Below are 14,169 nucleotides of genomic sequence, written 5' to 3'. Positions count from 1 at the left end.
TACAGAACGTCAACCTTTATTTTCATATAAGTGAGACATCAATAGAAAATACAGAGATAAATGAAGGTTTTCATTAAAGGATGTTTTGGAGTAGGCAGATTAACAAATGGTTGGTGGATCAACTAAAAAGCGCGAGTGCATAGAAAATCGTAACAATTCACAGTCTGATCCAGTACACATAAAGACATCCCATACAAAACTCAACAGTAATTCACATTTTTGTGATTGATTCTTACATGTCACTTTTTAATTAAATAAAGAAATGGAGTGGAATGGAATGAAATGTCTATACAAATCATGAACACATTTGACCCTAATGAAAAGTCATTCCTCATAAATTCAAAAAACACCTTTTGCTCTGGTGAGATGGTTTAAAAAAAACTCAAATTCACAATATCTGCATGTTTTACCTGGCAGTACTCAATAACAAAAACACTGTTCTATACAAGAACTGAAATAAAGACAATTATAAACAGGACTTTAGGAGAAGTCAAAATCAACCATGTGTTGAAACAAGCAAGAAGTGACTGAAACATATGTGGAGGAAAGGGTAGTTTATGCCACCTGAATCATCTGGACCACTGTGTCCTCTTCAGATGGATCCTGCTCAGATTTCTGAGGAAAGAGAAAGATAAAGAAAGATTATGAAAAATTCATCCATACTACAAGCTATGAGGGAATGACTGGTGTTGAACTCTTACCTGGTGGAACCATGAGAATTTTCTGATTGTTATTAATGTGTCAGATACATACAGAATATTAGTTTTATTTCAAACCATCTGAGATTTATTCATCAGTTAATAAAGCTAAAGATATATTACTTTTTCTATTGAAGAATTAGTTTGTAAGCAACCCTTTTGCACAATAAAAATCCAATATTTAACCCTTGTGCTGTTCTGAAAATCCTTTACCTAACTTGTTGCCCCTGGTCAAAAATGTCCTGCCTTTAATTGCTTGTAAATCTCTCATTATACTATATTATCACCAAATCTTGAATTCCATCTTTTTATCAACTTGTTTTTGTTTAGTTTCAATAGAGGTTTTGTATTTCTTTAAAAATAAAAAATGACTTATTGTAGGCTTCTGAGCTTATATGCACCCTGAGTGAACACTACCAAAATGATCCACGAATAATGCTTTTTGTTGACTCAAAAACTGATGGCTAAATGAAAGACAAATGCTGTTAGAAGACTGAATCCAATATTTGGTAATAACATAACCGAATGAGAAAGGTATGAGCATTTTTTTGTGGGGCATTTTATTTTTGACTGCTTTATTTTTTGTTACACCACAAGTGTAACAAGGGGTGTGTGTGTATGGATAACCAAAAAGTACAAAATTATTTTGCCAAGTTGTTATATGTGAGCTTTTAGTCTAATGCAGTAACAATAACTAGTTTTGGGAAAAATAAAATCCTCTCTTGGTCAAAATGACCAAAACACAACATGAGGGTTAACTCTAATAATGTAAAAAACTGAAAGACATGAACAAAGGTTTATTTGCATAAAAAGGGCATATATATCATCAAGTAACAAACAGAAATGCAAACAAGAGCCCACATACAGCCCACTGTAAGAAACATAAAATGGCAAAAGCAATAGTAAAGCCACAGCTCTAGGCAAAGACAGAAGAGCATTGAAGGGTGCAAGCCAAGCCATACATCACAAATGAAAACAGATCATTTTGAATGGCTATTCATACCAGTAAGATGATAAAAAGGAGAAATAAACACCGCTTAAAGCATCGCAGCATCCAGTGAGTATCACAAGCAGTCTGGGTAGAAATACAGCATGGTAGGACAAACAGCAGAAATGCAGACAGAACAAAGACGTCAAGGCTGAAGATTTCCTTTTTAAGTGGCAGTCAGACATTTAAGATAAGAAACCTTTAACAGTGACAGGATAAAATGTGCTAATCACCCATGTTTACAACTGAAGCTTTTTGAAAGAAGCCACTTCCAATCACCAGAGTTCAAATATACTGCAGATAAAGATATGCACCTAATAATGGATTTATTAGAAGTAGTAAAACTGCTACAAGGCAGCATAGAAGTTACAAACATGGGGTTTCATCTGTACATTGTATACTATATGCTAGAACATATATACTAAGATCTTAGTATGCATGTTCAGTTTAACTGGATGGAAATGTCAGTTAACTCACAGACAGAGACAGTTTGGACATGAGTGTGCCAAAGACGCATGAGGTAGCTCAGACACAGAGCCGCAGGGTATGGATGGTCTAAATTAAATTAGGTGCATACAGTCTCTCGGGTCGGACACAGGCTGGGATTCGATAGTTTACCCCAGAGGCGGGGCAGAGGTGGCTGGCCAATGACAGCTGAGCTCAAGCCCCTCGCTCACCTTAAGGGCCTGCATGGCCATTTCTTCCCTTTCCTTCGGAGAGAAGAAACGCCCACCGTCTCCACGCTTCCTGGCCATGGCATGACGATGACGGGACTCGTGCAGGTATTTCTGGGTGGTAAAGAAAATATACTGAATATCTGCATGTTGAAAAGAAACTTGTCAAATATTTTGAATATTTTTAATCAATTAAATTGTTTTTAATGAATTACAGAAAATGAAGCTGCTTTGATGCAAACAGATGCAAGAAACAAAAGATCAAACATAATTCCATATCCAAATAAATTATACAAAAATACTTTAATGATAAAAGTTTAAATTTATTTATTTATTTATTTTTTTAAATGATCAGGCTAAATTAACTGCAGTAGTTTAACATTTTAAGAGATTAAGAACAAACCTCAAGCAAAATTACCCAGGAATATCAATAAAAGCTGCAGTATAATTAATGAATTGCATAATAATGTTTATATACAATGGGCTAAATAGTATTAATATGATATTTTATTGCCATTTCTATTCTTTAAAGACATTTTAAGAATTTTTAGAAATGTGAATTTTAAGATGAAGATTAAACTAAAGGTTTGGCTTGTAAATAGCCTCAAAAATTATATATATGCTCTTTATGCAAATATAGCATTTATTAATCAAAACACACACATACTCTTCTCTCTTTTGGTATTTTGCCCTCAGCTTCTAGTTTGGCACGGGCTTGTCTCCTCTTGAGGATCCTGTGATACTGTTTAGCGTTGACGTAGAGAGGTTCCTCCTCCAGCATCTCTGCTCCAGGAAGAGGAATGCGCTGCATGGTGGGAACTGACCCACCACCCCCTGGGACCATCTGATTCAATTATAAACACACACAATACGATTAGGACGTGTGATCTAAATAGATTATCTCTATAGCAAGAATTAACTTTTGGTAATAGATAAAAATTAACACAAGTGCTTACCATGACCATTCCTCCAGCATTGACCATGTTTCCTGCCATGGGAAGAGTGACGGTCACCGTGCCCTGACCGGTGTTGGTGGTGTTTGTGTTGGATCCAGCTGAGACTAACTGAGCTCCTGCTAAAGATGCAGCTGGAATGGTGATCATTCCTGGATGGACAATCATAAAGTGCATTCAGATTAATTACATGTCATCAAAAGTGTAAACACGTGTATTGAACTGCTTTAAAGTGCATGATGTTTTCAGCTCAGTGTTTTGCAGAGGAGTAGCAGTGTTACCCTGCTGTAGGATGGTCCCGTCCGCATTAACAGGCTGGTAAACGATGGTCTGTCCTTCAGCGGTTTGAGCCACATGCTGGCCCTGTACAGTGATCTGCTGCTGACCCTAAGAAAACATTTATCATGAACTTTATTAATTATATGTATTTAACTGTAAGAGTGCAGTTTATAGAGGGTGCTCCTTTATATTTACTCAAATAGATGACAAATGAAGTCACCTGGTTCTGTCCCGCAGTGACTCCGGTCTGTGGCTGTTGAATGATGATCTGTTGGGTCTGTCCCTGCTGACCCTGTAGCTGTAATGTCTGTCCACCAGGAAGCTGGATTTGACTGGGCTGTACCAATTGAATCTGTGCCACATTTGGTCATTTTATTGCAACTCCATACCCAATATTCTGATGGAACACTATATTGCAGCGGTTCTCAACCTTGTCATGTCAACAACAGTTTTTGAAGGCTGCAAAACTTTTTTAGTTGTTTGTGATTCACTGGACCAGAATTAAGGATAAGGCTTTTAAAAACATATTTTTACTTAATTTTTACCTGATAAATTACTTGGAATAACTGTATACTTATTATAAAAATGCCCATAGAGATCAAATCTTATATTAATTTACATTTAATTTACTTTTTTTTTTTTTCACAAAAAGTCTTCCTAATATATACAGGTTTTCCAAGATTGTGGGAATGCTGCATCAAAGGCAAAAAATGTTTATTGCATTTGTGGTTTTGTCTTATGGTCTTTAAACCAGGGCAACATTGGATGTTTTCTGAGGCCCACTGGTTGAGAACCACTGCACTACTATTAGACAAATTCATTATGTTAGTGAAAAAAAGTATATTTTAACCAACAATTCAGTGTAACATTATCACCCACCTGCTGCAGCCCCTGTGTACCAGATACCGGTACTTGCATGATGGTTTGACCTTGTCCTCCTGTCATGGCCTGTACCATTATGGGCTGCCCAGAGGAAGTGATGAGCTGACCCCCACTGACTTGTACCATAAGAGGCTGCCCTTGGACCTTTGAAGAGGATGCATTGAAAATTTTAATTTATGTCTACTTAAAGATAAAAACCTTATAAAGCTTAATGTATCATATTTGATACGCAAATGTCTAAGGCCTATAAATTTTAACATGATCAAATCTTTCCTGAACACCATCTACAGAGCTTTGATCATAAAGCACTTAAAGGAATATTTCACCCAAAAAGGAATATTCTGTCACTGATTGCTCACCCTCATGTTGTTCCAAACCCACAAGACCTTCATCTTCGGAACACAAATTAAAATATTTTTGATGAAATCCGAGAGCTTTTCTACTCCACTGATGTCACATTGACTATTTTAATGATGTCCTCCTTAATGCCTTTCTGGGCCTTGAACATGTCACTTGCATTGCTGTCTATGCAGAGCCAGAAAGCTCATGGATTTCATCAACAATATCTTAATTTGTGTTTCGAAGTTGAACGAAGGTCTTACGGGTTTGGAACGACATGAGGCTGAGTAAATAATGACATCATTTTCATTTTTGGGTGAACTATTCCTTGAAATATCATCTTTTCAAGATAAAATGTGACAACTGATATTTTTATGCATTTTATGTAAGCATTATGACAATGCAAACCACAGATGCATGCAAGAAACTGCAATGTATGTAAACTTCCGATATGCAAAAAACTGGTGGTGCAGCTGTTATGTACTTGGAGAATTCATGGTGAGTGATAAACAAAATAAACTGAGACAGATGCAAAAAGCGCAAAGGTCACAGATATCTGATATTTTAACATTGCATTAATCATTATTACAATGCAATACTAGCAAACAGATCTCTGTGCAATGCAATGTTGAGATGGCATGCGAGGAGATTTGCAGACAGCAGAGGTGCTCAGAGAGCCAACCACTACCTGAAGGACCTGCTGGGCTGCAGTCTGGCCTACCTGAGGCTCAGTCTGCAACTGCACCGCAGTCACTGTACCCTGGGCCAGAGATAAGGGACTGTGACTCTCAAATTAGAAAAAAATACATAAAAACGTTTCTTCTGTGCTTTTATACCACACTGAGATGCTTGATTAATACTACTATGCATCTCGATGTACATACTTTAATATGGTACCGCATTATCTGCATGTAAATGTTACAAATTACCTGTTGTTGGATCTGTCCACTGCTGGCCTGCACCACTATCTGCTCTCCATTATTTGTCGTGGTGGTGGTGTACTGCTCCATGTTTGCCGTCTGACTGCTGTGGGTTATGAGTTATGAGATCAGCACGGAACTGAAGTCTGAAAAATAGCACGACAAGTTGTTGCACAAATCCGAAATGTTATGCAACAGCACATGCATCTAATGCAAAACACTTAAGAGAGGATGCTTGACTTCACTGCTGGTTTACAGCATTCCTCATTTTAGCATTTAGAAAGCTCTTTAAATTATTGTCTCTCTCTCTCTCTCTATATATATATATATATATATATATATATATGATACTAGTGAGCAGATCCAAAATGTACATATGCAAATGTATTCTTAACCCCAGGGAAAAAAGAAAATTATGTAACAGTATGTATTAAATTAATTCCCTGGTAGATGTACCATGTATTTTGTTATTTTTTTTTTATACTTTTCCTGATACAGCATTATTATGAGACTTAGGCCTATTTCATTTTGTTTACTGTTCAGTACTTTGGAGTACCATATAAATATACATGGTACATGAATATAGCAATATATATATATATTATATATATTGCATCATGACATATATCAAAGTGATAACATTTGATACCATAACTTACTTGATACTTTTTCTCAAAGACAATGTTTACAATTGAATGCTTCTGTAATTTTTTTTTAAACTCCGTCTCCCTGAAAAATATGAAATGTGCATTAAAAACAAACAAACAAACAAGAAAAATCTAGATATTAAACAACCTTTTTGTTGTGTGATCACAATGCAGTTCTGTCCTGCTTTTTGTCTTGAAATATTATTTTTGAACGCTTGAAAAATAAAGAACTAAAACGGTAAGAAATGAGACTGCGTTCTGTAATAATTTGATATATTTTCATTCTTGACTGAGAAGCAAAACGAAGATCTGTTCATAATCAGTTTTATTCTGCACATAGGTATATGCAAATCTTAACGTATTTACATGACTGACATAAATGTCGTGCTTAATGACATTACAAGCCCATCGTTCTTTCACGACCTTGTAGATTTCTTCATGCAAGTAGGACACATTAGGCTCCATATATAATTTACAATTAAAGGTTTGATGTTTTTATTATTTATTAAGGACGAGACAGTTTAGACAGGTATATATGCTGCTGTAATGTTTGATTCTACAGTGATGTAAATAAAATATAGGAAATATAGTATGATTAAAAGTACACGAAAAACATTGTGTTTGGATTTCAGGGCTACAGTTTCTGTCAAATGTAGTTTGTATCTCACAGACGCCTTTGTTGTTGCAACATGCGTGTTTCTCATAAACCAAACTCATTTTTCCTTTAAACACCGTGAATTAACGTTACATAAAACAACTCCAAACTGCAGTATTTATTTTGTGTAACGTTACATAAGCTATGTTGGCTTGCTTTGTCTTTGTCAAATATTGCTAGCGCTACATTAGCACATCGTCCTCAGTGTTTTCATGCACGAGCGTGTTTTTTTATTATATTTAAATCAAATATATATTAATGTTTTGTTTTATTAACTATCATTTAGTTGATTAAAACCAAAACAACGACGTATTGGCTCCAATCGACCTCTTAGACTGCGAATATTAAAACAAAGAGTGGCTCAAAACTGGGCCTATATGAGACGCCAGCTCGGCTTAACAGAAAAACAAGAAAATAAACCATTTAACGACATTGTGTTTCCTTTTAACCACACAAGAAATAAATGCATGCGTGCATGCTGTCCAAACCGTGGACCTCGACACATACACAAACAGCACTATTCCTGTTTATAATGATTTTAGTCATTTGGTTGGTCGGTCACACACCAATCCCCAGCTAACCGACCGCGTCCCGTCCCCCTCCCAGCAGCCGCGCTCACTCACCGTCTGCGCCGCCGCGCGATGCACCTCTGATTGGCTCCGATAGCGGCGTCTGGAGCCCAATCACACGACGCGTCTCGCTCAGGAGCCAAAATGGCGCACTCGGAAAAAACCGCGATGACCAGTAGCTCAAACGCCCCTCCTACTAGACAAACGCCACGCCCCCTCTCAACCCCTGCATGTCTGTGACTAGAACAGCAGTGAATTATGAAATGCGAAAGGACAAAACAAAATAGAACTAAACACATAATTAATATAATAACTAAAATAAACAAAGAAATAGATAAAATAAATATATAGAACATAACCTGTACATAAAAATACATGTAATAAATAGTTACTGAGGTTATTGAATAAACAAGAAATTTCAGCCTACAAAAAATTCTGTTCATTCTGGACGCTTTTTAAATATATATTTATTTAATTAAATTATTTGTTTTCTTACTTTACATTTTTAAATCGGATGAATGATGCATTAGAATAAATATAGCTTGTAGAATAGATTATTAATTTATTTTTATTAATTAATCCATTTGTTTTTTTGCAAGACTTTTTAAGCAAATTTGGTCTCCAGAGACATGTTTTCTGATTTTATGGCTGATTTTGTTCTTCCTCTAGAATAAAAAGCAAGAAAACCTAGCCATTATACTTTAATAACATCTGTAGCAAACAAATTGATATTTAAATCTGTTATAACACCAGTGTATATGCTATTTTATTCAAGTTTAATAATTTTCATGTGATATTATTTTCTAAACTGAGAGGAAAAAGAAAAATTGTACATCTGTTTACAATCAGATTTTATTTTGCACATTAAATACATGCAGCTCTAATTCTATTTACATGTTTGAAAATACAAATGCTGTGCTGTTTATTGACCCTGTTTCTCAGTACAATGCAAAACTAGGAACATTAGCTTGCAGACTATAAAACTTAACAATTGCTTTAATAAGAGAGGCAATACTCCTCTTAAAGTCTTTGTGAATTCAGTTCACCTTGGTGCATTAGGGTCTAGAACCCATTTAATTCAAGTCAAGTCAATGAGCATGGACTTTATGAAGAGTTTTTTGTTTGTTTTATTGTTGTTGGCAGTCACATTTAATGGTACAGCATTTTACACATGACTTCAGAAAAGCCAAGTTCATCCATCTCAAACCTGAGGACCCTGCTTTCAACATGCAAACCCATCAATGAAATGTGTGGCACACTGTCTTCTATAACCCCTGAGGTATCTATTATCTGTGCAGAAAAAAATGCACTCATGTCTTAATCAGCTTACTGACTACAAATTAGCTTATTTATGAGTTGACAGTCAATTCAGACCAAAAAATATACATTTTCATATTTGATTATGCTGCTAATTAAATGCACTTAATGTTGTCAACATCCTAATGAAGGATGAATTGTTGTTCTGAAGAAGAAAAAAACACTTAATGTCACAATTAACATTAAATATTGTCTTGTTATTGAATATATTGTTATTGCTGACTTAGCAACAAGGTGTCAGACTGATACCACGTTACTATTATATCTCTAAGATCCATTATGTAAGGTGCACCATAATAAGATGACTGAAAACCATGCAATGTGCCATCTTTTCTTGCATCAAATGACACTGTACCATCAGAGAATAGAATTGGTTATATTGAAAAGGAAGAATGTATTATTAATTGTGCACAGAAGATATGCCAAGTGCATAGTATATCTAAGCACACAGATATGGCAGGCAACAAGACAAAAGTCGAATTTGACTTATGGAATGACTAAAGCTTGGCTAAACTAGTTTCTTGAAGATCCGAACTGTAATCCTCAGGATGTTATGTTAGTAGAATAAAGCCTACAAACTTTATAAACAAGTCTCAGTCTATCGTGAAACTCACACATGAAGCTTCCAGGGAATATTAAATATTACCTTTAAACACTTTACCTTCAGATTTGCTTAGAAAATAACTCTGGAAATAATGAGCAGGTTATTTTCTGAAAATACTTCTATTTTTACAATGGATTTAAAAAAAAAAAAAACAGGCTTTAAAGGGATACTCCACCCCAAAATGAAAATTTTGTCATTAATCACTTATCCCCATGTTGTTCCAAACCCGTAAAATTGTCTTCAGAAAACAATTTAAGATATTTTGGATGAAATCCGGGAGTCTTGTGACTGTCCCATAGACTGCCAAGTAAATAACAGTGTCAAGGTCCATAAAAGGTATGAAAGTCGTCAGAATACTCCATCTGCCATCAGACATGCAATCTGTGTTATATGAAGCGACAGGAACCCTTTTTGTAAGCGAAGATAACAAAAATAATGACTTTACTCAACGATTCCTTTGTCAACAGTCTCCTCAGTGTCTCTCCATATCACCGTATGCTGCGTATGCTCTTCTGTGTCATCCGCACCACAAGGATGTGCTGTTTCTACGTGTATTTAGCTTTGATTTGAAAGAAAACAGCACATCCTTGTGGCGCAGATGACACAGAAGAGCATACGCAGCATACAGTGATATGGAGAGACACAGAGGAGACAAAGGAATTGTTGAATAAAGTCGTTATTTTTGTTTTCTTCGCATACAAAAAGTATTCCTGTCGCTTCATATAACCAAGATTGCACGTCTGATGGCAGATGGAGTATTCTGACGATGACTTTCATACCTTTTATGGACCGTGACACTGTTATTTACTTGGCAGTCTATGGGACAGTCACAGGCCTCCCGGTTTTCATTCAAAATATCTTAAATTGTGTTCCGAAGACGAACTGAGCTTTTACGGGTTTGGAACGACATGGGGGTAAGTGATTAATAACAAAATTTTAATTTTGGGGTGGAGTATCCCTTTAAGGATACTTCAAACCATCCTACTATGCAAAACGAAGAAAACAAAGCAGAAAATCCTTTGGTGAAGTTAAATACCTGATGCAGGAAACCAGGAATGAAAAAATAAGCACTTACATCAGTTTCAACCACGCTTCAAAGCTCATGTCTGATGTATCCTTTTTTCTGTAAATTATACTCCAATTATAGTGGCCTTCAAAGTACTGCTTAGTTAAATAATACTCCTCAGCCATCAGATTTTGTGCATAAACTTGCATAAATTTGAAATATATGGCAACATAATTGTTTCAAATCCTATGTGCATCCCAAATACATAACATGAAATGATGAAAAACATTGAAACTCTTTCAGCAGAGGATTATAAAACTCCTTCGGGAGATGCTTTTATGAAAATTCATGTTTTTCTCCATTTCTGTCCTTGCAGTCAAATCCTGCTGTGCTGAATCACTGAAAATCTGTCCCCAAGTAGCCAGAAGCAAATTGATTGGTCAGAATGTGTCTTATGCGTGCTGGAACGCAGATACACACACATAGAGGGTCATGGGAAGGGTAGGCATTGTGGTTTCTCTCTTTTAAAACAGTCTTATGATGATCCATGTGTCTGTCACTCTAGGAGGTCCTACAGATGTCAAAAATATAATGACCGGATTTATTCAAGGACTTTTCGGAAATGAATATTGTGTTTTTACCAGTGAGTGGCAGTATGTACCTCATCTGAATCATCACGGTAGTGTGTCTTGCCACCCTCCAGTGTGTCCAGGTCATCCACGCCTTCGATACCGTTAGCTTCAGCGTGCTGCTGTAATACAGAGTACCTGTGCACCAGAAACCTATCAAAGACATTAAAAAGAAGCCATAAGACAGATATTGCAGATAATGCTGTAGGATTCTCATAAGTACTGCATGATAAAACAATAGTATAATAATAACATTGTTTTTTTCTGGCATAAAAGCAGTAATTATATTATATATATATATATATATATACATATATATGCAATAATAATATAAAAAAACATTTTAAAGAAGAATTAAATAAACAAAAATAGACATAGTTCATGCTCTGCTGTGTGTGAACTTTAGGAATTTGGGGGCACAAACCTTCCTCCACAGACATATTTTTTGATGAAAATAACACCAGCAACAGCACTGATCAACAGAACAGCGATGACCACAACGATTATAGGCGCTGAATTGAATGAATGTTCTTCTGTCTGAAGAAGCGTAACAAAATTCTCAGTTTTATGGTTCCTATATTCAGCAAAGATGCATTAAATTGATCAAAAGGGACAGTAAAAGACATTTATATTGTTACAAAAGATTTCTATTTTAAATAAATGTTGCTCTTTTGAACTTCAAAGAATTTCTACAAAACATATACCATGGTTTCCACAAAACTATTCAACAGTTTTTAAAATTGATAATAATAAGAAAGGTCCTTCAGAATCAAATCAGCAGAGTGATTTCTGAAGGATCATGTGACACTGAAGACTGTCTGAAAATTCAGCTTTGCATCATAAGAATAAATTTCACTTAAGGAAAACAGTAAAACAGTTATTTTAAATTGTAATAATATTTCACTGTTTTTACTGTATATTTTAACATTAATAATACAATAAAAACCTACCAGTGGCTCTGTCCTCAGCAAATTACTAACGCATTTCTTACTCAGATCAATCTCTTTTCGTTCTGGAGTTATTCCTCCTTCACAGTGATCCCCGGGAATTTTCCGGTAACTACAATCACAGAAAGCAGAATGTTTAGCACTTAAATAATTCTGTGATTAGAACATTAACTTGTATGCAACAATTTTGCATATGCGAACTGGTTCAGTAAATCAGGCTTATAGATTTTCTAGCACAGCAATTTATGCAAAAAATAGCTTCCACCTGCTGAACATTTAAATACAACTCCTGTGCAGCGGAAATAGAGTGATTTGTTACCCGCTGGTCTGAAGCTGCTCTTTGCGTCCATGCAGGCAGAACTCCAGTGAATGGCCAATAAGGTCGGGCTGCTCCACACACACAGAGCTGTTTTCCGCATGATAGAATCCAAAGTCACTGCAGGAAGAGAGAGAGACGATGAGTGGAATCACAGATGAAATGTATGTCATGAATAGTATAAATGAATCACACTGTACTTTATTGAGTGTAATTGATAAGTCTGTATGTGTTCATACCACTGAAAGTCATTGAGAGTGCAGGGACAAGTGGTGGGCTCCTTGGTGACAATGTAATCCCGCCCGTTCCAGCAGACTGAGTCCTTTCGTAACCGTAAAAACCTTTCCTTGTATCCCAGCATGCACCCATCAGTGGGGTCGCTAATATCGCTTGAGTGAGCGAGCCACTGGATGTAGTCATTCTCCTGACCTGCAGCAGTAGTATTTGGTTAGTTCAGGGCACTGTTTACACATTTTAAGATCGCTCTTCTGTACTGGATTCTGTATGCTTTTATATTAGTTTATGAAATACTTTTTAGAGATATTATATCACTCACAGTCTCTAGAGAGCAACTGCCTGAAGTCAATAGTGACAGAAACCCAGTACTGATTCAGGACAGTTTCCCTGTATCCCCAAAGGCTGATATTCATGGAACGGGCACCAGGTTCTGATGCCAGCCCAGTGAAGTACATTGGTTCATCGGTGAAGTTATGCACATGCCAGCACTGACCTTCATCAGTGGAAAATCTAGTGAAAATAAATGTAAATATTAAGAATTAAATATGAATTAAATATATTTACTATAAAAGTTTTCATTTTATAGGGTTAGTTCACCCAAAAATGAAAATTCTGTCATTTATTACTCACCATCATGTCGTTCAACGTTCATCTTTATAATACAAATTAATAGTCCATGTGACATTAGTGGTTCAACATTAATTTTAATGAAGTTACGAGAATACATTTTGCATGCAAAGAAAACAAAAAGAACTATTTTATTTCTTCTCTTTCGTGTCAGTCTTCGATGTTTGTTCCCAACAGCACCACGACACATGCGTGTGCATTCCTCTGCTCGTAAACAAGCCGCAGTGCATCCGGGTTCTAAGTCAGCAGCACCACACACATGCATCCTGGTACTGTCATGAACATGCATCGAAGACTGACAAAGAAGAGAAGATATTGTTGAATACGTTCGTTATTTTTCATTTCTTTGCACACAAAAAGTATTCTCATAGCTTCAGAAATTTAAAGGGGTCATATGATGCGATTTCAAGTTTTCCTTTCTCTTTGGAGTGTTACAAGCTGTTTGTGCATAGATGAGATCCCTAAAGTTGCAAAGACTAAAGTCTCAAACCCAAAGAGATATTATTTATTAAAGTAAAGACTTAAAACCCTCTTAAAACGCCTCGTTTAAACACACCCCCACATGTCTACATCACTGTGTGGGAAGATTTGCATAACTCCACCCAAATGTTCACACAAAGAAAGAAGGCATAACTTTTATTCTCGCTGTTGCCGCTGGCGCCATGTTGTGGAGCCGCTGTTTCGTTGTGAAAGCAAAAATACTTTGTTTGGTCTTCCAAAAGAGGACACAACTAGAAATCAGTGGTTAAGTTGTATTTACAACACCGTTCCAGAACAGTTCAACCCAAATATTAAGTGTGCAGCACATTTTATGGAGGACTGTTTCCTGAACCTGGGAGAGAAGACTACAATGCCGGATGTTCTGACTCACAGCCTGTAAGT

The 14,169-nt window shown here is 36.1% G+C and overlaps 2 protein-coding genes across 10 annotated transcripts in view; both read right to left on the bottom strand.

The window, feature by feature from the left end:
• Positions 1-7,793, bottom strand: nfya (nuclear transcription factor Y, alpha). 8 transcript variants are annotated; one of them, XM_042733848.1, is made up of 11 exons: positions 7,659-7,793; positions 6,393-6,462; positions 5,743-5,879; positions 5,499-5,573; positions 4,472-4,618; positions 3,813-3,944; positions 3,595-3,700; positions 3,317-3,465; positions 3,028-3,204; positions 2,364-2,474; positions 1-615 (listed from the first exon to the last, which is right to left on the bottom strand). In XM_042733848.1, the coding sequence occupies exons 3-11, from the start codon at positions 5,821-5,823 to the stop codon at positions 556-558; spliced, it is 1,038 nt and encodes a 345-aa protein (XP_042589782.1). In that variant the 5' UTR covers positions 5,824-5,879; positions 6,393-6,462; positions 7,659-7,793; the 3' UTR covers positions 1-555. The 8 variants fall into 8 exon arrangements, with proteins under 8 accessions (XP_042589782.1, XP_042589777.1, XP_042589781.1 ...); XM_042733843.1 differs by lacking the exon at positions 1-615 and having other exon boundaries at positions 1,480-2,474; XM_042733847.1 differs by lacking the exon at positions 1-615 and having other exon boundaries at positions 1,480-2,474; positions 5,502-5,573.
• Positions 7,794-10,658: 2,865 nt separating this feature from the next.
• The window catches only part of sort1a (sortilin 1a), a 21,513-nt gene continuing 18,002 nt past the window's right edge, over positions 10,659-14,169 (bottom strand). For both annotated transcript variants that reach the window (XM_042733841.1, XM_042733842.1), the window contains exons 14-20: positions 12,980-13,170; positions 12,663-12,852; positions 12,427-12,543; positions 12,111-12,219; positions 11,585-11,697; positions 11,193-11,313; positions 10,659-11,102 (exon numbers count right to left, since the gene is read on the bottom strand). In XM_042733841.1, the coding sequence (XP_042589775.1) occupies positions 11,088-11,102; positions 11,193-11,313; positions 11,585-11,697; positions 12,111-12,219; positions 12,427-12,543; positions 12,663-12,852; positions 12,980-13,170 (856 nt within the window). In that variant the 3' untranslated portion in view covers positions 10,659-11,087. The remainder of the gene's footprint in view (positions 11,103-11,192; positions 11,314-11,584; positions 11,698-12,110; positions 12,220-12,426; positions 12,544-12,662; positions 12,853-12,979; positions 13,171-14,169) is intronic.

This window comes from Cyprinus carpio, chromosome B11 (genome assembly GCF_018340385.1).
Source record: "Cyprinus carpio isolate SPL01 chromosome B11, ASM1834038v1, whole genome shotgun sequence".
In the NCBI taxonomy this organism is placed as follows: domain Eukaryota; kingdom Metazoa; phylum Chordata; class Actinopteri; order Cypriniformes; family Cyprinidae; genus Cyprinus; species Cyprinus carpio.
This window is presented reverse-complemented; position numbering and strand designations above follow the sequence as displayed.

Coding starts and splice junctions, on each gene's coding strand:
- nfya (XM_042733843.1), bottom strand. CDS start 5,823: ATGGAGCAGTACACCACCACCACGACAAATAATGGAGAGCAGATAGTG. Junction 3,945..4,471: donor GTACACAGGGGCTGCAGCAG/GTGGGTGATAAT, acceptor AATGTGGCACAG/ATTCAATTGGTACAGCCCAG. Junction 3,205..3,316: donor ATGCTGGAGGAATGGTCATG/GTAAGCACTTGT, acceptor TAATTGAATCAG/ATGGTCCCAGGGGGTGGTGG.